Raw genomic sequence first — 16135 nt, 5'->3', positions numbered from 1 at the left:
ATCTACTATTTTCAACGATTTAAATTTTTTTTGAGAGTCAATTTATTAATTATTCAACTTTTAAATTTTTGCCATAGAAATAATATAACTAGATTGATTTAAAAATAACAAATTTAATGGCGTATGACCAGTTATTTATTTTCCTTTTACGATTTTATTTTCGTCGTCTGTCGGATTTGAGACGAGCCCTGGCGAACATTTTCTGAAATTTGAAATGTTTTTTTTCTTCATTAACGATAAAAATTGGGTTAATATTAGAAAATAGTTAGGTAGAACTGTTTTATCCATTTTTAGTAAAAAAATTAAAGAAAGTTTTTTTCGATGGAAGGTCAATCTGTTAATAGATTATCAGATTAATGTTTAACGGAAAACTACTAAAACTGCAAAAACAAAGAAAGGAAGTTTATACTGCCAGACTGTTTAGTATTAAATTTTGTATATTTTATAAGGTTTTTAGTTTTGTTTTTAGCTTTTGTTAATAACAATTATTATTACTTTTTATATTTGTCATTGTTTTGCAATTGTCAGATTGTTGTAAAAGTATTGTTTTAAATTTTTTTTTTTAGTCATTGATTGTCAGATTTCGAGATTTGTTTGTCAATTAGATTGTTGTTGGTCTATCTGTTTATTAATTGTTAGGTTCGATTTATCTTTATTTTAATTTAAAAAAAAACTACCAGCCAAAAATAAAATATAGACTAGCTGGAAAATTTAAAGCTTTAATATATTCTGTTAGCAGTTAATGCATTCAATATTTATTTATTTTATATTTAGCCAACTGTTTTTAGCTAAAATTTTGTAAAATTAAAAAAAATGTTTAAATAATGTCGAATCAAATGCAATACTATCGCCCTTCGTCGGGGAGGGAGGGAGATACCCAAAACAATTACCCCCGACAACAACAATCATATGATGACCCCCGACAGTATTCCCCACATCAAGAAAACCAACAATGGGGTCAAGGAGGTGGATACAGTAACCCCCAGTACAGAGAAAACAATAATTACGATGATCGAAATCGACAACCTAATTACAACAATGACCAAAATTTTCAATCCAATTATGATAGTCGCCAAAATCAACCAAATTATGACAATCGTTATAATGACCAACCAAGTTATGATAATCGCCAAAATAATGATTTAAGATCAAATGCGGATTATAATCGCGGTAATCAAAATAACAGAGATATACAAGAAGTAAGACACCAAGGACCGGATAATAATTATAGAGAACAACCAAGAGACAACAGATCAAATAATTATGAGGTAAAACTTATCATAACATTTATATAAATAGAAAAGACTATGTATATTTATATAAAAATAATTTAACTAGACTAACAGTTTCCTTAACCACATTTTTTTATCATTTTTAAATTTTTATTTGTGTATATATATATTAATTTTTTTTTTATTTATATGTTTAAAAATCTGGTAAAATATTTTAAAACTTTATGGGTAAAATTTTATGATTGTTTTAAACTAGGATTCTAGAAATCGATCTCCTGAACGACCATACAACAACAATACTGATTCTTACAGCAACAGCAAACAGTACAACAACAACAACTACAACAATAATGATAATAATTATTCATATGAAAGAGACAGACAACCAAATGACAGGTAAGCTTTTAAAATTTATTGTTTTTATTTCAATTGGGAGTTGCAATACAGGAAATAATAAAGGGTTTAAATAGGATATAATAATAATCTATAGATTGCCTTAAATTAGCAAATTAACCATAAATAAAATCTTATATATATATAAAAATAAACATGTTTACATAAAAAATTAATTATATGTTCGTATAAATAACAAAGTAATTTTTACTATTGAAATTTTGTATAAGTTAAAATATATATATACATATTCATGTTAATAAATTTCTTGTTTTTAAACATTATTAATATTACCTACATGCAATAAAACTGTTCATTTTGGTGGGTGTCATTAAAAAGTTTATTTTAAGTGTTTTATGGCTCTCCTACTAAATACTACTACATAATTTATGGTGTCTGCCAGTTGATTACAATAATAAAAAAATTTTGGCTTGTTCAGGATATTTGTACTTTAATAATGTATAAAGTAAAATACACAACGAATTTTAAATATATAGGCCTAAAGGTAATTTAATTGTGGTAAAGGTATTTTTGTTTAAGATACCTTGAAGCTATAAGCATTTATTTAATATTCATTTAACATTGCAATCTTTTTTTAAAATGTTTAAAATTTTTTATTTTATATAAATTTAAAAGTGAACCTAGAAATATATTATAAAAGGCTTTTTTAATTTACAGAAATTCATATTCTTTCCAACAAACAAACCAACAAGAGCAATACGCTCCAGCAGAACCTATAGTAAAACGGCCTCAAATATTAGCCCAGACCACAGTAAGTCAATATTTACTTTTCTTTAGTTCTATGTAATTTCGTAAAATTAAGCGTCATTACACCACCTAAGTGTAAATTATAGTACACTAACATTTGTACTAATAAGGTTAGGAGTATTTACCAGTTTGCAATGCTATAGTTTCTTATTTAAATTTTTATCAGTAATAATAACTTGTTATAAATTAATGAATATAACTAATGCCTGTTTAAACATTCTGGTATGTTTTTAAAGACTTTTATTCATATTATAGCCAGTATTAACCAACATTTTATTTATAATTGAAATAGAGAAATGTTGATGGTGGGGCAGCAGTGTTTGGAGTTGTAGCCAAAGTTGACCCTCCTGTGAACTCGCCCCAGTCCCCCAATCGCCCCCATTCTCACCCTCAGCAAGACCCGTACTATAATGCTCTACAACCTCCCCCTCAGCACGATAATAACAGAGTAAGTTAAACACAAATTATTTTTAAACAATTTTTGAAAAAAAAGTGTATAATTGGAAAAATGTTATTAAAATTTTTTCCTAATGAAACAATGCCAACTTTAGTACTGTTAAATTGGGCAATTAAAAGCTCATATTTATGTTATACTTTTTGTCGTAATTGTCTTTAATGACTTAAACCACAAAAATGTATTTTAACACATGTTTTACAATTTAATAAGTTACATTTAATCATGACTCACAAGAGATGATAGTTTTTTAAGATATATAATATTTATATTTTATTTTTAATCTTATGTTTAGCAAAATCTCGTTTAAATTCTGTTAACTTTTTCTAATTATAAATTTTTTCATTGATGTAGAGCAATTATTTAACTCCGATTATTGAACAACCCACCCCTCCAGCCTCACCCAGGTTTAACGAACCAAATAATTACAACAATAACATCAGAGATGTAAACTACAAAAACAAGTAAGACTAGAAAATAAAATATCTCAATTTAAATACTATTATTTATTTAAACTTGATATTTGTTTAAATTATTTCTGTTTTTTTGTTAATTAGTTCTCTGTGTAAAGATTGTGTTTAAAGCAATAATAAATTTTATTTATAATTTCTTTTTAAATATTAAAATAAAACCTTTTTGTAATAAAATGATATTTTAACAGCGACTTTTTGATATTTTTAGCAACTACTCATCCAATCAATCGCAATATAACCCCAGACCCCAACAATTTGACCCCAATTATGACCCTCGCCTTCATGACCAAGATCGACCCATTGATGACAGTAGTGGTTATGGTTCAACACACACAGAAAGGTCAAATGAAGGTCAACAACAATTCTATAATAATTCTCGAGATTATGATCCTAAATTTTCAAACAACGCATCCAAGCCACCCCCAATTCAAGTTCAGCGACCTTTACCCATCAATGCAAGGTCACAGCAAGGTGGCCCAAGATCACCACCTGACGTTCAGAGATCATATGAAAGTCAAAGGTCACCACCATGGCAACAAGGGAGCAATAGAGAGCCACCACAATCAAACTACGATCAAAATAGAAATCAAGATTATAACCAACATGATAACAGAGGTTGAATATTTATTTTTTTAACGATCAGTAAATTTATTGTTAAAACCTTACAAGGATTAAAGTTTGGATTTTTTTTTCTTGCAGATAACAGGAGGCCAGTTAGGCACTGGACATTAAAGAAGGATGATGAACAAGGTCAAGGTTATCAGCAGCAAAATGATGGGGTAGATAGAACTCAAATTAAGGTGAAAATGTTCATCTCAAAATAGTTTATAAATTAAAATGTTATTTAAATTTTTTTCAATTGGTAATCAGTAGTTTTTTGTAATTAAGAAATTTATACTTTCATTATATTTATTTGAACTAAAATATTCTGTCAAAAAAAATTTTGATTTTACCATCTAACAATAAAATATATCTTATAAACATTTTTTTAGGGGGTGAAAAATGTGAAGAACATGTTCGAAAAACCAGGGGCCCCAGCACCATTACCCCAGCCTTCTGCTGCATGGGGTGGAAATCAATACAACAACAACTCCCGTCCTGTGCCACCTAGACCCAGGATTGACCCCCCACCATCTCAGTCCTATGGAAATTCTTCTTTTAGCCCGAATGGTCCCTTTAACAACCCTCTTAAGCAATATGGGGACCAGCAGTATGGAAAATCTAACTTTGAACCCCAGCGACAATATAACAACCAACAAAATAATAATCGCTATCCGCAAAAGCCTAACTATGACCCACCACCAAATCGAGATGAAACACCACAACAAAGGCAGCAGCCACACGACCCTCGCTTTCAAAGTGATCCATCACTGCCTCAGAGATTTCAACCCCAATCTAATTTACCCCCTAAACCCCAGAACTTTCCATCTCCATCTGCTTATGGACCCCCAATTCAAGCTAACCGACATTATGAACCAAGGTCACCTCAGGATCAAAGGTCACCTCCACTCCAGAGTGGTTTTCAATCAAGACAAGAGCCGGGTTCATTTGATCCCCTACCAGTTGATAGAAGGTCAAGGTCACCTGAAGGTCATAGGTCATTTGAATCAAGGCAACAAAATCAAGTGCAATTTGAACCCAGGCAAAATAATCGAAATTCTAGGTCTCCAGAAGGTCGTAGGCCAATTAACCCTCGGGAACAAGATCAAGGAGCATTCGAGCCAAGGTCACCACAAGAGCAAAGGTCATTTCAAAGGCCAGAAGACCCAAGATCAAGGTCACCTCAGAATGAAAGGTCGTTTGTGTCTCGGTCACAGGGTCAAGAAAAACACGATCCCCGACCGCTTGGATACAACGAACCCCCCGCCCAGCATTCACAGAGCATGGGTAACTTGACCCGTGTAACTTCTCCCGGTAATTCGCAGCGCAATAGTTACTCTGGGGATACCCCCATGGTGGTCGGGGTGAGATTTAAACAAGAAGATCCAAAACCAGAAATTAGAAACAACAACACATGTAAGTTTTATAAAATAATTTGCATCGTAACATTTTAACTAAAATGCTAGTGTACAGTCGAATCTAGCTTTTAAAGTATAAGAATGTATGTAAGCGCACAAAATATTGAATGAAGAATAAACTTTTGTTTATTACATTTAATTGCTGATCCGTTTACTGTTTATATAAATGATAAAATACTTGCATTTAAAATAATTGGTTTGTTTTTTTTCCAATTCAAAAAAGTATAAAATTGTATTTTTTATCAATTTAAGTATTTTTAAATTTCTTTTTTGTTGTTGTTCTGTCAAGACTCTAAATCTTACGGTGGTGCAAGATATTCGAGTGAATATTTTCAATACAACGGCTACAACGTGATATGTAAATTATTTTGTTTGCAACACAATAGTTGACAATTTACATAGCTTTGCATGGTTGTGGTGATCACATTATTAAAAATTAAAAAAAAATTAAAAATTAGTGAAATTTTTTCACAAAAAATTTGTTTAAAAATTCAAATAAATGAAAAAAATAAGTTAAAATAAATTCAAAATAACATTTAAACTATATATGTTTTTCAAATATTGCACTAAATTTAACTTAACTATAAAACCAATAACATTTAAACTTATTTAATTGATTATTTTTAAATCCTCCATTTTGTGAGCACTAATATAATTATATGTTGGTAAACACAGTAATTAAGTGAATGTGCATGTTGCTTGCTGTGAACTAAATGGATTGTTAATTAATACTTTTTCTACTTCATAAATTATGATTTAATTAACATTTATGTTTTGAAATATTTTGAATTTGAAACAATATTGCACTTTTTTAATATTGCTATAATTATGTTTGAAGTGGATAATAATTAGGAATTATGCTATAACAAACTATTTATTTAAAGCAACTTATTTTTTCGTTTCTTTTAATTTTAAAATTCAAAAAATTTCCAAAGTATGTTACGGATTAATTACTAACACAGCCTGCTACTTGCTTTGGCTATATTCAAATTTCTAAAAAAATGGTTAATAATTTATTAAAATGTTTAGCTTCTGACCAGCACTCTAATCCACAACAACAACCAGTTAATCGACAACCAGTTAATCAACAACCAGTTAATCGACAACCAGATAATCGGCAGTCATATCAACAACAACAAGATAGTCAACCACCATATCAACAAAAACAACAGCAACGGCCAACTAACAGGGATTTTGAACCAAATCAACATCCACAACAACATTTACCTGGCACGGAAAGAAGGCCAGTCAGTTTTGTTTCGGATCAACAAAGTCAAGATGATTATGTTCCTGATGTTGTGAAGAATAGTTACAGAAAGTTTAGCCAGAGTGATACTGATTTGAGAAGCGATCAACAGCCACGACAAAATAACCAAACCAATCAACAACCAAATCAGCAGTTTGATAATCGACGCCAACAACATGGTAAACATAATCAACATAATGATAATACAAATCAACAATTCAACAATCGAAATCGACAAAATTACAACGAGAATGAACCAAATAATTATCAGGTTAACCAAAACAAACCATTTCAACAAAATCAACCAGTCTTGCACCAGAATCAACGAAACTCAATAAACAATGAGGAAGATTGGCCAACACCACCTTCATCAATGGTTAACCACAATCAACAAGATCAAGATTACCAACAACCAAATAGAAACTACGGACCAAATCGGCATCAACAACCAGCCCAATTTGAACCAAAGAACCAAACCAACATTGTGCCCCATCAAACTAACCAAAAAGTTGCTCCCACCAAACCGAGGCCAGTTTACTACCAAAATAAACCAAACAACAACCATAATAACCAGATCTTTTACTCGAACCAACCTCACCCTGATTCCCAACTGACCAAATCAAAATACACCACCCGTCAACCACCATCGGGGAGTGATCAAGGGACTTCACCCCAAGCTGGGGGCAGTAGGAGTCACCCACGTCACCCATTTGACCCCATAGAGGACGATGATAGCTCAGAGGGAATAGATGTTGATGCCCCAACTCCACCCCCACAACAAAAAGGTTGGAGACATTCCGGAAAATGGGAAGATCAGATAGGGGGTTCGCCAATAAATGAGGGACAAAGACCCGTACCAGCTGGAGAGAAATTTCAAAAGGAGCATAAGTGAGTTTAATTTTGATTTCATAAATTTATTTAAAAAAAGTTATTAATTTAAATTTGAATTTAGTTTTTGAATAAAGTATGTATGTTTTTTATTGCCTTTGTTAAAGTTAACTTTTTTTATTATATTTAAGATACGAAAGGCAGCCGGGTGATGGACTAAACGATGATTGGAATTATAATCAGCAAGTAAGTTTAGTTTATTTTATAATATTTTAATTTAGTATTATTAAATTTTTTATAAATCATTTTTTATTCTGGTTGATTAAATTGGTATGTAACTAACAGTGTTTTGGCCTTTAAATTAAAACATAACAATATTCTTTTACTCATAGAACTACAACAATGCAAAACCTATTGCTCCTAGAAAGCCAAATAGGAGTTCTTTAAAACAGTCTCCAGAAAAGGTAGAAAATTTTAAATTGATCTTACAGTGACATTATTAAATATTCAATTAGGCCGAATTGTTTACAGAAGTGCACTGATGTGTAAATTATTAAAATGTTGAGCTTTTCAGTGTAGTTATTGTTTTAGTATTAACTGTATGTTTTCTGTAATCTTTTAATGTGTTTTTAAACTATTATATTTAAAATGTTTATTTTTTATTTTTGTTTTTTACGGTTATCCACTTTCGCTTTAAAATGAAAATTTATAGAATTTAAATTATTTTTTATTGTGATACTAAAAACTGAACTAAAACATAATTTCTGTTAACTTTTTTTACATTTTTTGAGGGCTTAAATGAACTAAAAGTTTTAATTTAATAAAAATTAGAAAATTAAAAAAAAATTTAGCAAATTATTTTTAAAATAGACATCTCCACCGGACCTGAGAGTTGAACCAGCAACCCCAGTGACACCTACCAACCCTAGTGCATGGGATAACAATGATGAACACAAACTTAGTCATGCGTACTCTAAAGATCGCCTTCGTGTGGTGAAAAATATGAGTCGTAAACCGCCGAGCAGACAGGGAAGCTCTAGCACACTGGTGGCAGATGTTTCTCAGGGTAGGTTTTTAAAAAATGTTTTTTTGAATTTTTAATGAGGTTTTTTTGTGATTTTTATATTTTAATTAAGTGTAAATATAAAAAAATATTTTGTATTTTCAGGGAGGTATTTTTTAAATCATTTTAAAACATCATTATTTTTTGATTTTTAAATATATATTTTATGTAGAAATAAAACAATTTATATAAAAATCTTTATTTTTGTATTATTCATCTGAAACTTAAAAAAATCTTACCCTAAATATTTGTTAGCTAATTGTCAGTTAACATTTATTTATAACAGTTAAAAATTAAACAGTTTTTTTTTAAATATAATGCCAATATACCATTTAGTGATATTTTTAAATAATTTTAACACTGTTTTTTATTTTTGATTAGAAGACGAAGAGAATTATGAGATAACAGTGACCACAAATGATCTTAATCATACCAGTATATCAAGTTGTTCAAATATTAGTGTTCAACAACAACAACAACCTGTTAAACACAAACATGTTCAAGTAAGAATATAAGATTTTTTCCTTTTTAAAAAGATACAATCATGTTTTTTTATAATTTGTTTTTTTATTAAAGTTTTTACAATTTTTTTCATTTTGTTTATTTAATTAAAATACTTTGTTTTTTTTAATTGGGATAGTTATTTATTATACTAAAAACTGGGTATTGAATTTTTAAAAATCTTTTTTTTTTAAAAATACAGTTACGATAAAACTAAACTCAAAAATTAAAACTTTTGTATTTTAGCCTCCAAGCCAAAAAGTAACCCACAAAAAGAATTATAATCCTGAGCCTCAGGTTCCTATATCCAACAACACTAAATCCCAACACGGTAATTTCTTTTATAATAATATTTGTTTTGTTGGATAAATATAGTGGTTAAAAAATTTGTTTTTGCAAAATAGAGGTTGTCTGTAATAACATACATATAAAACTTATACCTAATTAAATTTATGTCAAAATATATTTTTTTGAAGTTTTTTTTCAAGTATTTTTTAAATTTTAATAAAAAAAAAACTATTTATTTGTGTTACAAGAATTTTTAAAGTAATGTCAATAATGGCAAAGATATTATTTTATTAATTTAAGTAAGACCTTTTTGAGTTATTAAACCTATTTTTAATGTTTATGTTTTTTAAAAATTATTTTTTCTTCTTTAATGCCAAAAATAAATAAAATCTTAATTAAAAAAATTCTTTCATAGATAAGCCACCTCCACCAATCGAAAAACAAAAACCATCAAAAATAGTTTTTAAAAAACCGAGCTCTGAAGTTCTTAAACCAGTGTTATCCGATGTCCAAGAGCCAGTGTCCGAAAAAAATAGAAGGCCACCCACTTATACTGGTAATAACAACATCTTGTTTTATTGTAAAAATTAATTTTATATATTTTTAAATTTTATAGATAAACTAACGGCCATACTTAATTTACTTTTTTTTGTTAGATGTTGCAGATTTTTAATTCTGCATTTTAAATTAATAATTAATTTTTATTAATTATTAAATTTGAGTAAACTGATTTGCCCTTAGATTGTGTGTGTCAATGTCATGTAGCTTGTAGATGTAGTAATGGTATTTAAATATATAATATTAACACCACAAAATCGATGTCCAAATTTCACCAAAATATTTCATAATTAAATTTTAAAAAACTGAATAATTTTCATATTTCATAAAAATTGTTTAATTTTAAAATTTCACGTAATCAATAACATTTTTTCAGTCAAGATATTTGCGTCTAATATCACTTTCAATTTTATAAAAAAAAAGTTTTTATTCAAATTATATTTTAATATTCAAGGATTTGGATACAGTCCCGAGAAGCCTAAAAGTTCACTTGGTTCAGGTAGATTATTTTTCTCATTTTTATAATATTAAAAACAGGACATCGATTTGTGTTGATTTTTTTTAACAAAAAATTTTTCTATATGTTAATCTTAAATTAAATTAATTTGTTAATTAATTTTTTTTTTGTAATGCTTTAAATATAGTTTTCTTGTAATTCAGCACTTTAAAAATTATTTTTTTTTAATTTGGTTTTTAAATTATTAAAACCTGATTTAAGTTACATGCATGTTTTTATTTGTTGTTTTGTGTATTATTAATTAATATTATTACAATAAATTCTTACATATAATTCCACAACCAAATACAATAATTTTCTACCAATTTTAAAAACAATAAAATATTAACTGTTAATCTGTAATATAATTTTTTTTGATACTTTTCAAAAAAAAAAATTTTTTTATTATTTTTTTTTGATGTATAAATTTTAAAGTTTGTTACAACAGTTTTAAATTTTTTTAGATTTATTAGGACAATTTAAACATGCGCAGGAGAGTGCAATTCGCAGTGCTGCCAAAAAACAAGATAAAGCTTTAAAGTCGATTCAAGCAATAACTAGAATGAAGCGAACTACTTCGCCGACCAAAAAGCCAAAAGAAACGGTGGCCGATAAAAATGTGAACAAAATCATGCAAAACAGGGATGATCACCATGATGTGTACAATAAAAATAAGCCACGGTCAGCACACAGGTTTGTGACTCAAATTTTTTTATGTTTTAAAATATAAAAACAAAAATAAATATTTTTAAACAGTTTAAAAAAATAATTTTTTAGAGGTTCACCAGATGATAGAAGTACATCAGTACGATCGTCGTCAACGGCAACAGGAAGAAGAGAGGATAGTGGTAGTGACGAGGAGTCTTTTAGGAGAGGGAGGTAAGACTTTTTATCTTAAATTTTACCAAAAAATATTTTTATTTTTTATCGGAATTTAATTTAATTTTTGATTTTAGAACAAATCAGAGCAGAAGGGACCGGGGTAACTCACAGGGGAACTCTCGAAACCCCAGAGGTCGTTCCAGGTCAAGGGATCGTATCACCAGCCCAAGCAGAGGAAGATCAAGTTCACGTGACAGAATTATGAGTCCGGAACGACGGGTGAGAGAAAGATCAAGGGAGCGCGACCTTGATCGAGGGGGTCATGCACGAAAATCTGAACGGTAAATAATCAAAATGTATTTTTTTATAAATCTTTTTTTTTTGGCAATTTTAAATAAATTTTTACTTCTAGTTACCATGAACCTGTTAGTCCATATAGGGGTGAAAGGGGAAGCAGTAAATCTGGCCCAAACTACCCCAGAGGTCATCACCGTAGTGATGAACCGGAGTGGGTTGGTAAATACAGACAGCGAAGGCCCCCAGGGGATTCACCACCGCAGAGAAGAGCATGGGTCAATGACCCAAGGTGGAAGCCCAAGTTAGAAAAAAAAAATTTATTTTAAATTAAATTACAAAAAAAATATTATTTTTATAATTTTGTGATTACTTTATTTTTGTTGTAAATTAAGGAAGGAATTTGATATCGAGGAATATGAAAGGGATGTAAGAAAAGCTACTTCTTATAACAGTGATTTTGAACAAGTAAGTTTGTTTGTTCTGGGTATTATCAAAGTTAAAATATTAATTTATTTTCTTAATTTTAACGAAAATATTTTTTTTAGCCATCAAGGCCTCGCCAGCAAATGATTCCAAACAAACTTTTAATGGGCAAGGGACATCCCCCAAAGGGAGGTCCCCGCAATGACGATTGGATGAGAAACCTAAAAGAACATAACAAAAAAGCAAATCGTAATCGGTAAGAAAGAAATTGAGATTTATAAATTTTTAAACACAAACTTTTGGCAATGAACCTGGTAGTCCTTGTATACAATGTGAATAAAATTAAATCTTTACAGGCAGAATAATTTGATAACTTAAGGGTTTTAATGTTGTTAATATTAACTAAAAGTTAAGTTAAGGCTTCAATTTGAATAAATATCAAAAAAAAATTTAAAACCAAAAATTAGCACAGTACTCCATAGAATAAATTGTTTTTCTAGAAAAATAAACTTTGAGTTTTAAAAGAACTCTTTTTTGTTACGTTATGTTTTTTTTAAAACATAAACGGTGTGCTGTGCTTACTAACCAATTCGTTTGATGCGTGATTTCTTATTTTTTTACAATTTTTTCACTTGATTGTTTACAAAAAAAATTTTACAACTTTTTGTTTGCTGTTTATTTTTTTTACTTATATATTTTGTGTGATTTGTGTAGTTTTGGGAACACAGGATTGAAGTGAATTGCAACTTTTAAAAAGGTAGAAATATCTTTTAGAATAATCCTCTTTTTTAAGCTTTTTGCAACTAACAACCCTTAAACTTCAGTAACGGTGTTAGCAATTAATTTTGCTTATTTTTATTTTTTTTTATTTTATTACTTACAAAACTAAACAAATTATGACAAAATTTATTGAACAAAGATAAATCTGTGAATATAACTATACAAAAATCACAATAATAGTTAGGATAACCTGTTGAATTAATTGTTTTGTTTATTTTTAGATAAAAACAATCAAACGAAAGTTCTTGGTTTCTAAATGTGACAGTATTTTTGACATTACAAAAAAGGTTGTTCTAAAAGTATTGATTTGTAAAAATAAAATTATATTTTGATCTTGTTTTTGTTTAGCAATTATGTTAAATTTGTGCTAATTTTGGCTGCTTTTTTATCAACTCGGGTGTTGTAAATAGTTTTTTTTTTAGAAATTTTTCAAATTTATAAGAAGTTAGTTTTTGTATCCACTTACTTGTACATGTAATCATGCACCAATTTTTAATCAAAAAATATTAATTTTTTATATTTTTGTATTAGTTTTAAGGTTTAATTGTTTTGAGACTTTTTTGTTGTTTTATGTGGTTAGAAATTTTATATACACTGCCTGCTAACTCTGAACTAACACTTTTTTATTTGTGCCCCCTTTAATATTAAGTAAAAATTATGTTTATTTTAATTTGAATTAAAAGTAAAGAAGTTATAAATATATTTTTGTAATCAAATTTTTAGAAAATTACTTTATTTTCTGATCACATAATATTTTTATTGCGCAAAATTTGTATAAAAGGGGCCTAATTGTATAGTTGATACTAATAATTTGCATTGAGTTTATATATATATAATTAGCAGTTGACATTTTTTAATTCTATTCGCTGCTACTAACACCATTGTGTAAAGTGTTATCGCAAATAAAAATCAAATTACTAAAAAAAATATTTTTTAAAAGTTATAACGCATCTAATATTTTCATTAATTGGATTTTGTCTAAAGCCAATCAAAAATTCAATTTAAATTTATTAACAGCTTAAACTAATACAAATAAAGTAATATGCTTTTAAATAAGAAACAGTTAAATCTTCGTACAGTTATTTTCTTTATTAATAACTATAAATTGCACATGTAACTTTAAATAAATCAAACCAAAGGCAGATTGTAACACAACTCTATGCTATTACTTTAAACACCCAAACAGATTTAGTCAAAAAGTAATAAAATTAAATAAATACAACATTGAGTTAACATTATAATTTCAGATAATTTTCATGTACACCGTCCCAATAAAACTATGAACCATAAACTTATAAATAAAACATTTTTATATAAAATTTATATATATGTAGAATAAATATTAAATGGTTAAGTTTTTTCGGCCCCATCATTAAAATTAAGCTCCTTGTTAATTTTGGCTTCGAGCTTTAATAGTTTTTCTTTACATTCGTTACTACTTTTGATTAAGGTTTGGAAGTTTTTGTCCAAACTTAGTTTTCCTTTTATTATCGCTTGATTTAGTTCAACAAAAGTTTGTGCGTTGTCAAATTGAAATTCAACTTCTTGTTCTTGGTTCATTTCTTCAATTGAAGTAAACGTGTTGAACCATATTTCTTCACCGTCTAAGTAATCGCTTGAAAAATCTAAAATAATTAAATAAGTTATGTTCTCTTTTTTGGTCTATGATAGAATGGAATAAGTCATCTTAAAATCTTGAAACGTACCTGCTACACAACCATGAGGTCCTGGGTTCAATCCCCACTGCTGTAGCGCCCTTGAGTAAGGCGCTATAAACGGTATAAACTCCTGCTGAGCCAGCACTTAATCAGCAGAATAATTATCGGGCAATTATAATCTATATAATATTCCAAACTGCTAAAGGCAACTTGAGACTGGGTCGGAGTAACTAATGTAACTCTATGTTTAGGTTGCGCATTCGACCTTCCCACATCGAGGATAAAGATGTTAACAAAAAAAGGCGAACTGACAGGAAGAAGCTTAGTCTGATAGTCAGTCTGTCAGTTTAACTAAAATTCAAGCAAGTAAGCTCAACTGAGAAACAGGTGAATGACACAACATAAGTCACGTGATTATAAAAAAGAGTATAAACATACCTTCATTTTCATGGGTTTTTATATTTTCCATTGAAGTAAAAACGTAATCGTCCTTGCTGCAGTTTTTTATTTCGTCTGTTATTTCCTCCAAGGTAGGTATAGGTGGACAAACAGGTAAAATAGCGTTCTTATCCGCATTCTTTTTTCCTCTTTTAAACATTGTTCTTTTAGACTAACTACTTAAAAAATCAGAAATGAATATAGTGATAAAATGTAAACTCATTATTTTGTTGAGGACAAATAATAATAGTTGAATAAAATGCTATGCATGAATAATAGTCTCTAAAAAAATCAAATACAGTTTTTTTTTTAAATAAAATATGATTTCAAATTGTTAAATCATTTTAAATACATAGATCTTAGTTAATAAATGTTATACCATTTCACAACAAATAATACTAGTATGGTATTTAAAATGTAATATCGCCTTTTAACGTAGCATATACAGCACGTCCCCTTTAAACTTTGTCGTGAGACATTCGTTTAAAATGTGGGAACCTCTTTCTGTGGATTGGTGCCTCTTTTATTTTTTTAATTTAACTTAAAAAACAAGTCCAACGGTCAATATGCTTTTTGCAATTAAATGGATAAGTACCTAATCATCAGCAATGTTGCTTTATTCCTAATCCTAAAACTGTTAAAAATTGTAATAATCAATAGTTTTTTTTTAATTTTAACTTTTAGAGTTTGTGTTAATTAAGATTTACTATAAAAACTACTTTATGTTCAACCTTAATACGAGTTATGAAAATGGTTCTAGTGTGTAAACTTAAAAAAAACGATTAAAAAATTAATTTGAAAAAATTAATAGGCTGTTGTGACGTAATAAATATTGCTATGACACTACTTTTAGTAAAAAAAAATTCTAAAAAAAAGAAAAACAGTTTATAATGCATGGTGCTGATTTGGAAGAAGTTTGGTAAAAGACATGGAAAAGGTTTTTTAAAAATGATACAAAATGCAAAACGTGCTAATAACAGTAAACGACAAGTAGTAAAAGAAGATTTAATATGAATTACCATTTAAATGGAAGAATATTTTATCAGTTAGAAAAAGTTCAGTCGCTAGAACCAGCAGAAGTACAAAACAGCATTGTATGGAAACGCTGTACATATAGGATTTAGGATATTTTGGATATATAAAAGAAAGTCACACTTTCAAGTTAGTAAGAAGATGTATACACATTTACATATGTCAAGTTATCAGGTATGTTGAGTTAGTAGTTTTTGTTACTAGTTTAGGCCAATTAGTTTTTATTTTTTTGCAAAAAAACTTGATAAAACAGAACAATGGCGTTAGATACTACTACATTTGCGTACTAGAAAAAGCAAAATTAATTAAAATGTGTTAATGAAGAATGAAACCAAATTCACAAAATACTATAAAATACAAGTGGATA

At 28.6% G+C, this 16135-nt stretch overlaps 2 protein-coding genes across 5 annotated transcripts; one reads left to right on the top strand and one right to left on the bottom strand.

The window, feature by feature from the left end:
- The first annotated feature begins 781 nt into the window (after positions 1-781).
- LOC145749852 (uncharacterized) lies at positions 782-13815 on the top strand. 4 transcript variants are annotated; one of them, XM_082565723.1, is made up of 25 exons: positions 782-1268; positions 1489-1628; positions 2304-2397; positions 2686-2841; positions 3202-3311; positions 3529-3935; positions 4020-4120; positions 4313-5336; positions 5628-5696; positions 6368-7472; positions 7604-7658; positions 7805-7876; positions 8283-8478; positions 8857-8978; positions 9223-9307; positions 9680-9820; positions 10277-10321; positions 10783-11011; positions 11096-11197; positions 11275-11481; positions 11553-11738; positions 11830-11902; positions 11983-12116; positions 12575-12617; positions 12862-13815. In XM_082565723.1, exons 1-24 carry the CDS (start codon positions 825-827, stop codon positions 12597-12599), a joined length of 5322 nt encoding a protein of 1773 aa, XP_082421849.1. In that variant the 5' UTR covers positions 782-824; the 3' UTR covers positions 12600-12617; positions 12862-13815. The 4 variants fall into 4 exon arrangements, with proteins under 4 accessions (XP_082421849.1, XP_082421852.1, XP_082421851.1 ...); XM_082565726.1 differs by lacking the exon at positions 5628-5696; XM_082565725.1 differs by lacking the exon at positions 10277-10321.
- On the bottom strand, positions 13709-14959 carry LOC145749855 (uncharacterized). The gene is made up of 2 exons (XM_082565729.1): positions 14737-14959; positions 13709-14265 (listed from the first exon to the last, which is right to left on the bottom strand). Exons 1-2 carry the CDS (start codon positions 14894-14896, stop codon positions 13991-13993), a joined length of 435 nt encoding a protein of 144 aa, XP_082421855.1. The 5' UTR covers positions 14897-14959; the 3' UTR covers positions 13709-13990.
- Positions 14960-16135: the final 1176 nt, after the last annotated feature.

Source organism: Corella eumyota, chromosome 4, assembly GCF_963082875.1.
Source record: "Corella eumyota chromosome 4, kaCorEumy4.1, whole genome shotgun sequence".
Taxonomy (NCBI): Eukaryota; Metazoa; Chordata; class Ascidiacea; order Phlebobranchia; family Corellidae; genus Corella; species Corella eumyota.
Note: the sequence above shows the minus strand (reverse complement) of the source record. Positions and strands in the feature narration are given on the sequence as shown.